The sequence below is a fragment of the Salmo salar genome, chromosome ssa27 (assembly GCF_905237065.1).
Source record: "Salmo salar chromosome ssa27, Ssal_v3.1, whole genome shotgun sequence".
Taxonomy (NCBI): domain Eukaryota; kingdom Metazoa; phylum Chordata; class Actinopteri; order Salmoniformes; family Salmonidae; genus Salmo; species Salmo salar.
The window spans coordinates 44,385,256-44,400,255 of record NC_059468.1 but is presented as its reverse complement, the minus strand read 5'-3'; the positions used below and the strand labels follow the sequence as shown (position 1 = coordinate 44,400,255).

The following is a 15,000-nucleotide window of genomic DNA, read 5'->3' as shown; positions in this document are numbered from 1 at the left end:
CTACCAGCCATTTTTTCTGGTGCCTATTTTGATGGAAGTGAATACCACAGGTCATGGATGGTCAATTCAGGTCCTTTGGGGCTTCAGTATAAGTGTTCACTTCTCCCTGGGCACTTAATTAGCCCAAATTGGTTAAAATCAGCGGCTGAATGGAAACCAACCACTTTAATCCAGCTGACAGTGCTTTAGATTTAAAGCAATACTTCACTGGCTGAAAGTGAATAGGTTTAATGATTTCTACAGTATTATTTGTGTTGATCTATTCAGATATTGATTGCTTTTCTTGTACGTTTTCAAAAATCTCTAATTCTGTTATTTATAAATGCTCATGTGAAGGCTCCTAATGTATTGATTCTGCCGTAGGTGGCTGTGGGTTCTCTTGAATTGTAAACAGGGAGTTGTTGACCGTGACTTAACTGAAGTGCGCAAGTTAATAAATGATGTTATCACAGCGAAATGACATACATTTGCTCTTTTCACTAAATTAATAGCTTGGAAATGATATATTCATTTACGGACTTTTTGAGAAGTGCCGTAATCTGAAGACGTCCTTGAGAGAAGATGGAGGAGAAATTATCGAAGTGAAAAACACGATAATTATTATCTATGAAAAGTTAATGGAATTTATTTTAAGCCTCAATTCTGAAAAGTCGTTCAGTCATTGATAGAAGATATTGATTGTTTGATGAAAATTATTGATTGTTTGATGGAAGATATTGATTGTTTGATGGAAGATGTTGATTGTTTGATGGAAGATATTGATTGTTTGATGGAAGATATTGATTGTTTAATGGAAGATATTGATTGTTTGATGGAAGATATTGCTTGTTTGATGGAAGATATTGATTGTTTAATGGAAGATATTGATTGTTTGATGGAAGATATTGATTGTTTGATAGAAGATATTGATTGTTTAATGGAAGATATTGATTGTTTGATGGAAGATATTGATTGTTTGATGGAAGATATTGATTGTTAGATTGAAGATATTGATTGTTTGATGGAAGATATTGATTGTTTAATGGAAGATATTGATTGTTTGATAGAAGATATTGATTGTTTGATGGAAGATATTGATTGTTTGATGGAAGATATTGATTGTTTAATGGAAGACATTGATTGTTTAATGGAAGACATAAAAATGCTTTAAGACACCAGGAAGTCATGTAGATATGACAACATTTGAAATCTTTCCCAAAAATCCAAGCAACTCTTAAAGCCACTCTATGCAACAATCTATTAAACAACCCATTGTAAACCACAGACAATTTCCTATAATGCATGCCTTTTCTCAGAAGCAAAACTAAGGTATTCAATCGCCTCACAGCCCTACTCGGGTGACCAGCTGCAGTGACGCTGTATCAACAGTTGCTGCGATGCTGTATCAACAACAGCAGTCCAGGTGGAAACTGGTAACAGCGGGGCGGCCATTGTGTGCTTCTAAAGTCTACTGCAGGTGTAATCTGTAGTCTAAATTACGTAGCTCTCTACTGACAGGGATCCGCGTCCCAAAGGTCACCCTATTCCCTAAGTAGTGGACTACGTTTTAACCAGTGCTCTGGTAGGGAAAAGGGTATAATTTTGAGACACAGACAAGTAGTGTTTACCTGAGCGCAGACGGGGGACGGGGGACGAGGGGGGGGGGCAAGCTAATGTTTTCTCCATGATAATGCCGGTCAGAGTGAGGGCATGTTGTGAGAGAAGCTCTATGCATACAGAGATGATTACTCTAAAGCCTTCTGGATAGTTTTATGCTATGGGCTTTGTCACTGACGGTGCTTTGTCTGAGGGTAAAATAAACCCTTATTCCATCTTGGTTAAATCCATTCCCTACCACTGTTTTCAATTCTGTAATGTTGTTTACTCTCTCTCTCTCTCTCTCTCTCTCTCTCTCTCTCTCTCGCTCTCTCTTTCTCTATATCTATATCTCTCATTCCTTCCTTCCTTCCTTCCTTCCTTCCTTCCTTCCTTCCTTCCTTCCTTCCTTCCTTCCTTCCTTCCTTCCTTCCTTCCTTCCTTCCTTCCTTCCTTCCTTCCTTCCTTCCTTCCTTCCTTCCTTCCTTCCTTCCTTCCTTCCTTCCTCTGCCCCTCCTTCTCTCTCCAGTGATGGCCTGTGGGATGCCTAAACCTCCAGTAAACGGTAGTATAGTCGGTCAGGACTTCACTCTTGGTGCCAGGGCCATGTACCAGTGTAACCCCGGTTTCCGATTGGCCAGCCCCCTGGCCGTGTCAGTCATCTGTCAGTTGTCTGGGAGGTGGAGCCCCAATGAGGCCCCGCCCCGCTGCATACGTGAGTAGTCCTCATTGGTTAGAGTTTGCATAAATATGTCCTCATTGGTTGGAGTTCGCAATAAATATGTCCTCATTGGTTGGAGTTCGCAATAAATATGTCCTCATTGGTTGGAGTTCGCATAAATATGTCCTCATTGGTTGGAGTTCGCATAAATATGTCCTCATTGGTTGAAGTTCACATTTGTGAGTCCTCGTTTGTTGGAGATCCCTTATCGTGAGGCCTCATTGGTTGGAGATCACTTTTAGTGAGGCCTCATTGGTTGGAGATCACATAGGTCAGTTCTCATTGGAGCATGGGTTCCCAGAGGTAAAAATGGAGGCTACATTTCCTCCAACATTTGTAATGATTTAGAATAGTTTTTATAACACGTTTTCAATTCAGCATTACAGTGTGTTGTGACACGGTTCAGCCCCGGGACCATTTCAGATTATGTCTCTGCTGTGTGTTCATTTGGGTAGAGAGATATCCCTTTTTCACTGTCCAAGAGTTAATTAAAACAGATTCCTGTTGAGATCCAAGAATGAGGTATCACTGCCAAGCTTGTGCCATGTTTAGCTTATAAATAACCTCACTTAGAAAATTATATTATCTAGTTTTATTAAAGTTTTTTTCCAGACAAAATTACAATTTTCAATGTACTGTGATAATAAAATAAAAGTAGCAACTATTATCATATGGTAACATATAGATACATAGTCTGAGTTATATAGCGTCTTGATGAAATAAAGTAGGAATTTCACATCTTACCAGTTCAGTTATTCATTTCTGACCTGTGACCTATGTGTATCTGACCCCTGACCTTTGCAGCTGTGACTTGCCCTGACATCGGCCACGCTGCGGTGGATCATGGGAGATGGAGGCTGATCTACGGGTCTCAGAGCCAATACGACGCCATGATGATGCTCGTCTGTGACCCCGGTTATTACTACAAGGGTCAGAGGGTTATCCGTTGCCAGGCCAACAGCACCTGGGACTACCCAGAGCCCCGGCCGGCCTGCGAGAGTGAGTCAGAATCTTCCACAGTGCACTGTGAAGAACTGTGAAATCTGCCATTTTGTTTTCAACCAAGTTATGCTTTAGTTGATTTCGATTGTTCACGATTACATTTACCATGGGAATCATTATCAATGCTAATTCACCTGATCAATGTGTTTCTGTTGAGAGAGGAGAGAGAGAAAGATTAGCCTTGATGAACACAGAGAGGAGAGAGAGAGAAAGATTAGCCTTGATGAACACAGAGAGGAGAGATACTAGCCTTGATGAACACAGAGAGGAGAGAGAAAGATTAGCCTTGATGAACACACAGAGGAGAGAGAGAATTATTAGCCTTGTTGAACACAGAGAGGAGAGAGAGAAAGATTAGCCTTGTTGAATGCAGAGAGGAGAGATACTAGCCTTGTTGAACACAGAGAGGAGAGAGAGAAAGATTAGCCTTGATGAACACAGAGAGGAGAGATACTAGCCTTGTTGAACACAGAGAGGAGAGAGAGAAAGATTAGCCTTGTTGAACACAGAGAGGAGAGAGAGAAAGATTAGCCTTGTTTAACACAGAGAGGAGAGAGAGAAAGATTAGCCTTGTTGAACACAGAGAGGAGAGATACTAGCCTTGATGAACACAGAGAGGAGAGAGAAAGATTAGCCTTGATGAACACAGAGAGGAGAGAGAGAGAAAGATTAGCCTTGTTGAACACAGAGAGAAAACCTTCATCCAACAAAAAGGATGATGTTAAAACAATTACCCAAATGAAATAAACCAAGTTGAATATATGAATGTGTTTTGTTTGTCTGTTAGGATGAATAAGTAATAGATTATTCTCCTCTCCTCTCCTCTCCTCTCCTCTCCTCTCCTCTCCTCTCCTCTCCTCTCCTCTCCTCTCCTCTCCTCTCCTCTCCTCTCCTCTCTCCTCTCCTCCCCTCTCCCCTCTCCTCTCCTCTCCTCTCCTCTCCTCTCCTCTCCTCCTCTCCTCTCCTCTCCTCTCCTCTCCTCTCTCCTCTCCTCTCCTCTCCTCTCCTCTCCTCTCCTCTCTCTCCTCTCCCTCTCCTCTCCTCTCCTCTCCTCTCCTCTCCTCTCCTCTCCTCTCCTCTCCCTCTCCCCTCCCCTCTCCTCTCCTCTCCTCCCCTCTCCCCTCTCCTCTCCTCTCCTCTCCTCTCCTCTCCTCTCCCTCTCCTCTCCTCTCCTCTCCTCTCCTCTCCTCTCCTCCTCAGTAATCTCCTGTGGGGACCTGGGCACTCCTCCGAATGGGAATAAGATCGGGACTCTGACTGTGTTCGGAGCGACAGCCATCTTCTCCTGTAACACAGGCTATACGCTGGTTGGTTCCCGAGTCAGAGAGTGCATGTCCAATGGCCTCTGGAGTGGATCTCAGGTCCAGTGTCTCGGTAAGAGAACCAGAACCAGCTAGAGAAAGTTACAACCAAATTTAAATCGGTTCAATCCCATTTTGTATTTCAGCTTCTCTGAACATTAAGCTGATCAAGCTATTTTCACAGAAAGAACCAGATCATAGTGTTTGGTAAACCCTTGTGTTTTATTCTTTGTCTCTCTCTGTTCTGTCCCTCCTCTCTAGCGGGTCACTGTGGCACCCCAGAACCGATAGTGAACGGTCAGATCATAGGAGAGAACTATAACTACAGAGGTAGTGTGGTCTACCAGTGTAACCCGGGATTCAGACTCATCGGGGTGTCTGTACGAATCTGCGAACAGGACCACCGCTGGTCCGGACGCACCCCTGTCTGTGTCCGTAAGTACCCAGAGATAGTGGCTTTGAGATGGGGTTGAACAATTCTGGTAACTTTCTCTCAAAACAATCGCTGTTGGAATGTTTTCAGAATCAGGATGGAATAAGCAGGGAATCCAGGAATCCGGGATGACCAGAAAACCTGTGAATCTTGGGAAAGTTAGCAGAATTGTTCAACCTTAGTGTCTCCTGATAGGTAAATGTGGTCTTGGGTCAACCTATAGGGGGCTTGTATTCTTGGGTCTACCTATAGGGGGCTTGTATTCTTGGGTCTACCTATAAGGGGGCTTGTATTATTGGGTCTACCTATAGGGGGCTTGTATTATTGGGTCTACCTATAGGGGGCTTGTATTATTGGGTCTACCTATAGGGGGCTTGTATTCTTGTGTCTACCTATTGGGGGCTTGTATTCTTGTGTCTACCTATTGGGGGCTTGTATTCTTGGGTCTACCTATAAGGGCTTGTATTCTTTGGTCTACCTATAAGGGCTTGTATTCTTGGGTCTACCTATAAGGGCTTGTATTCTTGGGTCTACCTATAGGGGGCTTGTATTCTTGGGTCTACCTATAGGGGGCTTGTATTCTTGGGACTACCTATACGGGCTTGTATTCTTGGGTCTACCTATAGGGGCTTGTATTCTTGGGTCTACTTATAGGGGGCTTGTATTATTGGGTCGTCCTATATGGGGTTTGTATTCTTGGGTCTACCTATAAGGGCTTGTATTCTTGGGTCTACCTATAAGGGCTTGTATTCTTGGGTCTACCTATAGGGGGCTTGTATTATTGGGTCGTCCTATAGGGGGCTTGTATTCTTGGGTCTACCTATAAGGGCTTGTAGTCTTGGGTCATCCTATAGGGGGCATGTAGTCTTGGGTCGTCCTATAGGGAGGGGGCTTGTATTATTGGGTCGCCCTATAGGGGGCTTGTAGTCTTCGGTCGTCCTATAGGGGGATGTAGTCTTGGGTCGTCCTATAGGGGGCTTGTAGTCTTGGGTCTACCTATAGGGGGCTTGTAGTCTTGGGTCGTCCTATAGGGGGCTTGTAGTCTTGGGTCGTCCTATAAGGGGCTTGTAGTCTTGGGTCTACCTATAGGGGGCTTGTAGTCTTGGGTCGTCCTATAAGGGGCTTGTATTATTGGGTCTACCTATAAGGGCTTGTATTCTTGGGTCTACCTATAAGGGCTTGTATTGTTGGATCTACCTATACGGGCTTGTATTCTTGAGTCGTCCTATAGGGGGCTTGTATTCTTGGGTCTACCTATAAGGGCTTGTATTGTTGGATCTACCTATAAGGGCTTGTAGTCTTGAGTCGTCCTATATAGTTTGTCTTCTACTGGCTAAGGTGGAATAGCATTGGAAAAATGTTTGTATTTTTGGGTAGTGTTGACAGTGTTGACAGTTGACATGTTCATTGATAGTGATGGACATGTGTGTCTTATTTATGTCCGTAGCAATCACATGCGGTCACCCCGGCAACCCTACCTTTGGCGTTACCCAGGGAACACAGTTCAACCTGAACAACGTGGTCCGCTTCCTGTGCCACTCTGGGTACATCTTGCTGGGGGCCGTGGAGTCTCACTGCCAGTCCAACGGACAGTGGAGCAACACTCTACCCACGTGTAAAAGTAAGAGTCTGGGGGCCGAGATGTGTGTGTGTGTGTGTGAAGCTGTGTAGCTGTTTATATGTGTGTGTGTAGCGTGTGTGTGTGTGTGTAGCTGTGTATGTGTGTATATGTGCATGTGTGTGTAGTTGTGTAGCTGTGTGTATCTGTGTATGGATGTGTGTAACTGTGTGTGTGTAGCTGTGTATATGTGTGTGTGTAGCTGTGTAGCTGTGTGTCTGTGTATAGCTGTGTGTGTGTATGGGTGTGTGTGTGTGTGTATCTGTGTATGGGTGTGTGTGTAGTTGTGTAGCTGTGTATGTGTGTGTGTAGCTGTGTATGTGTGTGTAGCTGTGTAGCTGTGTAGCTGTGTGTGTGTGTAGTTGTGTAGCTGTGTATGTCTGTGCGTAGTTGTGTAGTTGTGTGTGTGTAGTTATGTATGTTTGTGTGTAGCTGTGTGTGTGTGTGTGTGTAGCTGTGTAGCTGTGTGTGTGTAGTTGTGTAGTTCTGTATGTGTGTGTCTGCAGTTGTGTATGTTTGTGTGTAGCTGTGTGTGTAGTTGTATATGTGTGTGAATGTGTGAATGTGTGTAGCTGTGTAGCTGTGTGTGTAGCTGTGTAGCTGTGTGTGTAGCTGTGTAGCTGTGTGTGTAGCTGTGTGTGTAGCTGTGTAGCTGTGTGTGTAGCTGTGTAGCTGTGTGTGTAGCTGTGTGTGTAGCTGTGTAGCTGTGTGTGTAGCTGTGTAGCTGTGTGTGTAGCTGTGTAGCTGTGTGTGTAGCTGTGTAGCTGTGTGTGTGTGTAGTTGTGTAGTTCTGTATGTGTGTGTGTGCAGTTGTGTATGTTTGTGTGTAGCTGAGTGTGTAGCTGTGTAGCTGTGTATGTAGCTGTGTAGCTGTGTGTGTAGCTGTGCAGCTGTGTGTGTGTGTGTAGCTGTGTGTGTGTGTGTGTAGCTGTGTAGCTGTGTGTGTAGCTGTGTAGCGGTGTGTGTAGCTGTGTAGCTGTGTGTGTAGCTGTGTAGCTGTGTGTGTAGCGGTGTGTGTAGCTGTGTAGCTGTGTGTGTAGCTGTGTGTGTAGCTGTGTAGCTGTGTGTGTAGCTGTGTGTGTGGCTGTGTGTGTAGCTGTGTAGCTGTGTGTGTAGCTGTGTAGCTGTGTGTGTAGCTGTGTGTGTAGCTGTGTGTGTAGCTGTGTGTGTAGCTGTGTAGCTGTGTGTGTAGATGTGTAGCTGTGTGTGTAGATGTGTAGCTGTGTGTGTAGATGTGTAGCTGTGTGTGTAGCTATGTGTGTAGCTGTGTGTGTAGCTGTGTAGCTGTGTGTGTGTAGCTGTGTAGCTGTGTGTGTAGCTGTGTAGCTGTGTAGCTGTGTGTGTAGCTGTGTAGCTGTGTGTGTAGCTGTGTAGCTGTGTGTGTAGCTGTGTAGCTGTGTGTGTAGCTGTGTGTGTAGCTGTGTAGCTGTGTGTGTAGCTGTGTGTGTGTGTGTGTGGTTCAGGGTTTCCGTTAGGAACATTTGGCCCGGACAACGTGACCGGTAAGATTTGAATTTACTGGCCATTAGAGAAATTTACTGGACCAATATGCATGAGGTGCTAATCCATCAGGTCGTCCACCCTGCTCAGAGTCACAGAAATCACCTTTATATTACGCTAATCCATCAGGTCGTCCACCCTGCTCAGAGTCACAGAAATCACCTTTATATTACGCTAATCCATCAGGTCGTCCACCCTGCTCAGAGTCACAGAAATAACCTTTCTATTACGCTAATCCATCTGAACACAACATGCAACTCCTGGAATGAACAAGCCAATAAAACATAACTTTCAAACATTTGCCAAAATGCAATTCGCCGGATGACACCATTCCAAACAGAACACCTGGGATAACACCATTCCAGACAGAACACCTGGGATAACACCATTCCAGACAGAACACCTGGGATAACACCATTCCAAACAGAACACCTGGGATAACACCATTCCAAACAGAACACCTGGGATAACACCATTCCAAACAGAACACCTGGGATAACACCATTCCAGACAGAACACCTGGGATAACACCATTCCAGACAGAACACCTGGGATAACACCATTCCAGACAGAACACCTGGGATAACACCATTCCAAACAGAACACCTGGGATAACACCATTCCAGACAGAACACCTGGGATAACACCATTCCAAACAGAACACCTGGGATAACACCATTCCAAACAGAACACCTGGGATAACACCATTCCAGACAGAACACCTGGGATAACACCATTCCAGACAGAACACCTGGGATAACACCATTCCAGACAGAACACCTGGGATAACACCATTCCAAACAGAACACCTGGGATAACACCATTCCAGACAGAACACCTGGGATAACACCATTCCAGACAGAACACCTGGGATAACACCATTCCAGACAGAACACCTGGGATAACACCATTCCAGACAGAACACCTGGGATAACACCATTCCAAACAGAACACCTGGGATAACACCATTCCAGACAGAACACCTGGGATAACACCATTCCAGACAGAACACCTGGGATAACACCATTCCAGACAGAACACCTGGGATAACACCATTCCAGACAGAACACCTGGGATAACACCATTCCAAACAGAACACCTGGGATAACACCATTCCAGACAGAACACCTGGGATAACACCATTCCAAACAGAACACCTGGGATAACACCATTCCAGACAGAACACCTGAGATAACACCATTCCAGACAGAACACCTGGGATAACACCATTCCAAACAGAACACCTGGGATAACACCATTCCAGACAGAACACCTGAGATAACACCATTCCAGACAGAACACCTGGGATAACACCATTCCAGACAGAACACCTGGGATAACACCATTCCAGACAGAACACCTGGGATAACACCATTCCAGACAGAACACCTGGGATAACACCATTCCAAACAGAACACCTGAGATAACACCATTCCAAACAGAACACCTGGGATAACACCATTCCAGACAGAACACCTGGGATAACACCATTCCAGACAGAACACCTGGGATAACACCATTCCAAACAGAATACCTGGGATAACACCATTCCAGACAGAACACCTGGGATAACACCATTCCAAACAGAACACCTGGGATAACACCATTCCAGACAGAACACCTGGGATAACACCATTCCAGACAGAACACCTGGGATAACACCATTCCAGACAGAACACCTGGGATAACACCATTCCAGACAGAACACCTGGGATAACACCATTCCAGACAGAACACCTGGGATAACACCATTCCAAACAGAACACCTGGGATAACACCATTCCAGACAGAACACCTGGGATAACACCATTCCAGACAGAACACCTGGGATAACACCATTCCAGACAGAACACCTGGGATAACACCATTCCAGACAGAACACCTGGGATAACACCATTCCAGACAGAACACCTGGGATAACACCATTCCAGACAGAACACCTGGGATAACACCATTCCAGACAGAACACCTGGGATAACACCATTCCAAACAGAACACCTGGGATAACACCATTCCAGACAGAACACCTGGGATAACACCATTCCAGACAGAACACCTGGGATAACACCATTCCAGACAGAACACCTGGGATAACACCATTCCAGACAGAACACCTGGGATAACACCATTCCAGACAGAACACCTGGGATAACACCATTCCAAACAGAACACCTGGGATAACACCATTCCAGACAGAACACCTGGGATAACACCATTCCAGACAGAACACCTGGGATAACACCATTCCAGACAGAACACCTGGGATAACACCATTCCAAACAGAACACCTGGGATAACACCATTCCAAACAGAACACCTGGGATAACAACATTCCAGACAGAACACCTGGGATAACACCATTCCAGACAGAACACCTGGGATAACACCATTCCAAACAGAACACCTGGGATAACACCATTCCAGACAGAACACCTGGGATAACACCATTCCAAACAGAACACCTGGGATAACACCATTCCAGACAGAACACCTGGGATAACACCATTCCAGACAGAACACCTGGGATAACACCATTCCAGACAGAACACCTGGGATAACACCATTCCAGACAGAACACCTGGGATAACACCATTCCAGACAGAACACCTGGGATAACACCATTCCAGACAGAACACCTGGGATAACACCATTCCAAACAGAACACCTGGGATAACACCATTCCAGACAGAACACCTGGGATAACACCATTCCAAACAGAACACCTGGGATAAGTTATAGGTCTACTTCTACATTGGTCTGTAGGCTGTCTCTGAGTTATATGGAAGTTATAGGCAGAGTTCCAAAGAAAAAGCCATATCTCAGACTGGCCAATAAAAATAAAAGATTAAGATGGGCAAAAGAACACAGACACTGGACAGAGGAACTCTGCCTAGAAGTCCAGCATCCCGGAGTCGCCTCTTCACTGTTGACGTTGAGACTGGTGTTTTGCGGGCACTATTTAATGAAGCTGCCAGTTGAGGACTTGTGAGGCGTCTGTTTCTCAAACTTGACACTCTAATGTACTTGTCCTCTTGCTCAGTTGTGCACCGCGGCCTCACACTTCTCTTTCTATTCTGGCTATTTTGGAACTTTTGTGAGTGTAATGTTTACTGTTCATTTTTATTGTTTATTTCACTTTTGTTTATTATATATTTCACTTACTTTATTGGCAATGTAAACATATGTTTCCCATGCCAATAAAGCCCTTAATAACCTCTCAAGGATCCACCCCTTTTTTAAAACATTTTCGCCTGAAATGACATTCCCAAATCTAACTGCCTATAGCTCAGGCCCTGAAGCATGGATATGCGTATTATTGGTATCATTTGAAAGGAAACACTTTTTTTCAAGTTTGTGGAAATGTGAAAGGAATGTAGTAGAATACAATAGATCTGGTAAAAGATAATACAAAAAAATCAAAAAAAGGTTTTGGTATTTTTTTTATGCCATTTCAAAGATGATGGTACAAGGCCATAATGTATTTTTCCAGCCCAGGTGCAATTGTGATTTTTGGCCACTAGATGGCAGCAGTGTACGTGCAACGTTTTAGACGGATCCAATGAACCATTGCATATTCTGTTCAAAATTTTGTGTCAAGACCACCCAAATGTGCCTAATTTGTTTATTAATAACTTTTCATGTTCAAAATGATGCACTCTCCTCAAACAATAGCATGGTATTACAAGTTAGCTAGGTGGGCGATGTTCTGGTGAGACACCAGGGGGATGAGATTAATCTCTCTCTCTCTCTCTCTCTCTCTCTCTCTCTCTCTCTCTCTCTCTCTCTCTCTCTCTCTCTCTCTCTCTCTCTCTCTCTCTCTCTCTCTCTCTCTCTCTCTCTCTCTGTTTTGCTCAAGAGACGCCCGTAAGCTTTTACAAATATCAATGTTACTCCAGCCCCTTGCTCATAGGACACCCCCTTGACAATATGTACAAAATAAGTTACAAACCAATAAAACATGCTAAATTATATATTTATGCTAAACATATAAATTATATATTTATGCTAAACAATGATATGTATATGAATGATGATTACCACCTCAGGCTGTAAATAATATGATCTAAAGGTCAGCATTTTAAATATATATATATATATAATAATAAGTATATTATACCAGCTATTAGTGGGTGATTTAGTGTTGTGCGGATGATGTAGCTGTTTTGGCCGGGTTGCGTGGAAGTGAAGAAGCTTTTAAAGGCATTGGCATACAATGGAGTTCATTAATATTATACACAGTAATTTAGCAGTCACGTAAACAGTAGTAATCTACTAAGGAGATTTAGTGCTGCTTCTGGAACAGGCCCAAATCCCTGTCATTCCATTGGAGAGGAGACGCAGATCCGGGTGGGTAACTTACCTTTACCATCTGTTCTATTGGCCAACGTGAAATACATTAATAACCCTCATGTTCAGGTCGATTTGGACAAGTTTTCTCTCTGAAAAATGTAGTTAATTTAATGTGATCGTCGTAAGGTTTCATGACTTTGTCCACACAGGGCATCGGAACACACACAAAATACATTTAGATGATTTTCATTACATTTTGGATGTTTTATTTAACTTTTGTTCATCTGTGGTGTTCCCGGTTAAAAATTCCCGGTCTTTAGAAATGAATGGGTGAGACTACAATTAGTGTATAAAATTGAGTTCAGGCACATGCCCATTCATCAGATGGACACACTTCCTCTCCCAGACCATCACATGCATGTGTGTTTGAGCGAACACACACACACACACACCTCACTCCCCTTCTTGGCTTCCATGGCAACCCACACGGGAACCAAAATAATCTTTCCCCCACCAAACAATCACAACATTGCTTCAATAATATATAGAACTTTTCTCGTAGCTCTGGTATATAAAAGCTTTTTTGAGGCCTTGCTCACAATTCATTCCGTGGCAGCACAATGACCGAACGATATACTGTATGTGAGGCTCTTGATCATATCTTTGATCATGACGCTGGTGAGGAGGAGAGAGGCCAGGAAACTGACAGTGTAGATGCATTAGAGGAGAAAGTAGTCTGTGATAAATAGCACATTATGTTTAATCTGAGTATTTGTTATAGTATTTGAGTATTTGTTTACAGCCCATAAATAGCAAATAGAAGTTCAAAACGAACTTAAGTTGATAAAAAAGATCTAACACAACATTAGGTGATAATATATGTATTATTATGGATTTATAATCAGCTATAATGGGGGCGGCCATTTTGGACCGGGAAACACATAATTAATTAGCATGAAACAAACACAACAGGAGGGTTAAAGAATAGACGGGAAGAGCTCCATTTGAGACTGTCCTACCAACGGGACATTCATACTATTTGTCAATAACAGCTGTTGTGCGATCCCTAGGTATTGCTCGCCCGAGGTAGAGTTTCTCATGATAAGCTATAGATCACACTATTTACCCAAGAGAGTTCTCATCTATATTTTTCAAAGCTGTCTATTTACCACCACAGACCGATGCCGGCACTAAGACCACCCTCAACAAGCTGTATAAGGCCATAAGCTAACAAGAAAATTGTTATTCAGAAGCAGTGCTCCTAGTGGCCAGGGACTATAAAACTTTTCAACTTAAATCCATTTTACCTCATTTCACATGTGCATTTCATTTCAGAGGAGAAAAAACAAACTCTAGACCACCTTTACTCCACACACAGAGATGCATACCAAGCTCTCCCTCACCCTCCATTTGGCAAATCTGACCATAATTATATCCTCCTTATTCCTGCTTACAAACAAAAAACTAAAGCAGGAAGTACCAATGACTCGCTCAATATGGAAGTGGTCAGGTGACGCAGATGCTAAACTACAGGACTGTTTTGCACAGACTGGAATATGTTCCGGGATTCCTCCGATGGCATTGAGGAGTACATCACATCAGTCACCGGCTTCATCGATAAGTGCATCGATGACCCTACGTACATTTCCCAACCAGAAGCCATGGAATACAGGCAACATCCACACTGAGCTAAAGGGTAGATTTGCTACTTTCAAAAAGCGGGACATTAATCTGGACACTAAGAAATTCCTGTTATGACCTTCAACAAGCAATCAAACAGGCAAAACATGAATACAGGACTAAGATGGAGTCCTATTACACCGGTTCTGACACTCGTCAGATGTGGCAGGGCTGGCAAACTATCATGTCCTCCCTGTCTCTACCCCCCCCACCTCCTCTCCTCCTCTCCACTCTGTCTCTACCCCTCCTCTCCTCCTCTCCACTCTGTCTCTCCCCCCCACCTCCTCTCCTCCTCTCCACTCTGTCTCTACCCCTCCTCTCCTCCTCTCCACTCTGTCTCTACCCCTCCTCTCCTCCTCTCCACTCTGTCTATACCCCCTCCTCTCCTCCTCTCCTCCTCTCCACTCTGTCTCTACCCCTCTCTCCTCCTCTCCTCCTCTCCTCCTCTCCACTCTGTCTCTACCCCTCCTCTCCTCCTCTCCCCCTGTCTCTACCCTCTCCTCTCCTCCTCTCCTCCTCTCCTCCTCTCCTCCTCTCCTCCTCTCCCCCCTGTCTCTACCCCTCCTCCTCTCCTCCTCTCCCCCTGTCTCTACTCCCCTCCTCTCCTCCTCTCCTCCTCTCCCCCCTGTCTCTACCCCTCCTCTCCTCCTCTCCTCCTCTCCCCTCTGTCTCTACCCCCTCCTCTCCTCCTCTCCTCCTCTCCCCCCTGTCTCTACCCCTCCTCTCCTCCTCTCCCCCCTGTCTCTACCCCTCCTCTCCTCCTCTCCTCCTCTCCCCTCTGTCTCTACCCTCTCCTCTCATCACCACTCTGTCCTATCTCTGTCTGTCTCTGTCCTGTCTCTGTCTGTCTGTCTTATCCGTCTCTGTCTCTTTTTCTTGC

The 15,000-nt window shown here is 44.5% G+C and overlaps 1 protein-coding gene across 1 annotated transcript in view; it reads left to right on the top strand.

Moving 5' to 3' along the window:
- LOC106589158 (CUB and sushi domain-containing protein 2) overlaps nt 1-15,000 on the top strand; it is an 881,306-nt gene that overhangs the window by 797,973 nt on the left and 68,333 nt on the right. Inside the window, exons 53-57 of the mRNA XM_045709574.1 lie at nt 2,105-2,290; nt 3,101-3,295; nt 4,499-4,672; nt 4,861-5,034; nt 6,480-6,653. Coding sequence (XP_045565530.1) covers nt 2,105-2,290; nt 3,101-3,295; nt 4,499-4,672; nt 4,861-5,034; nt 6,480-6,653 — 903 coding nt within the window. The remainder of the gene's footprint in view (nt 1-2,104; nt 2,291-3,100; nt 3,296-4,498; nt 4,673-4,860; nt 5,035-6,479; nt 6,654-15,000) is intronic.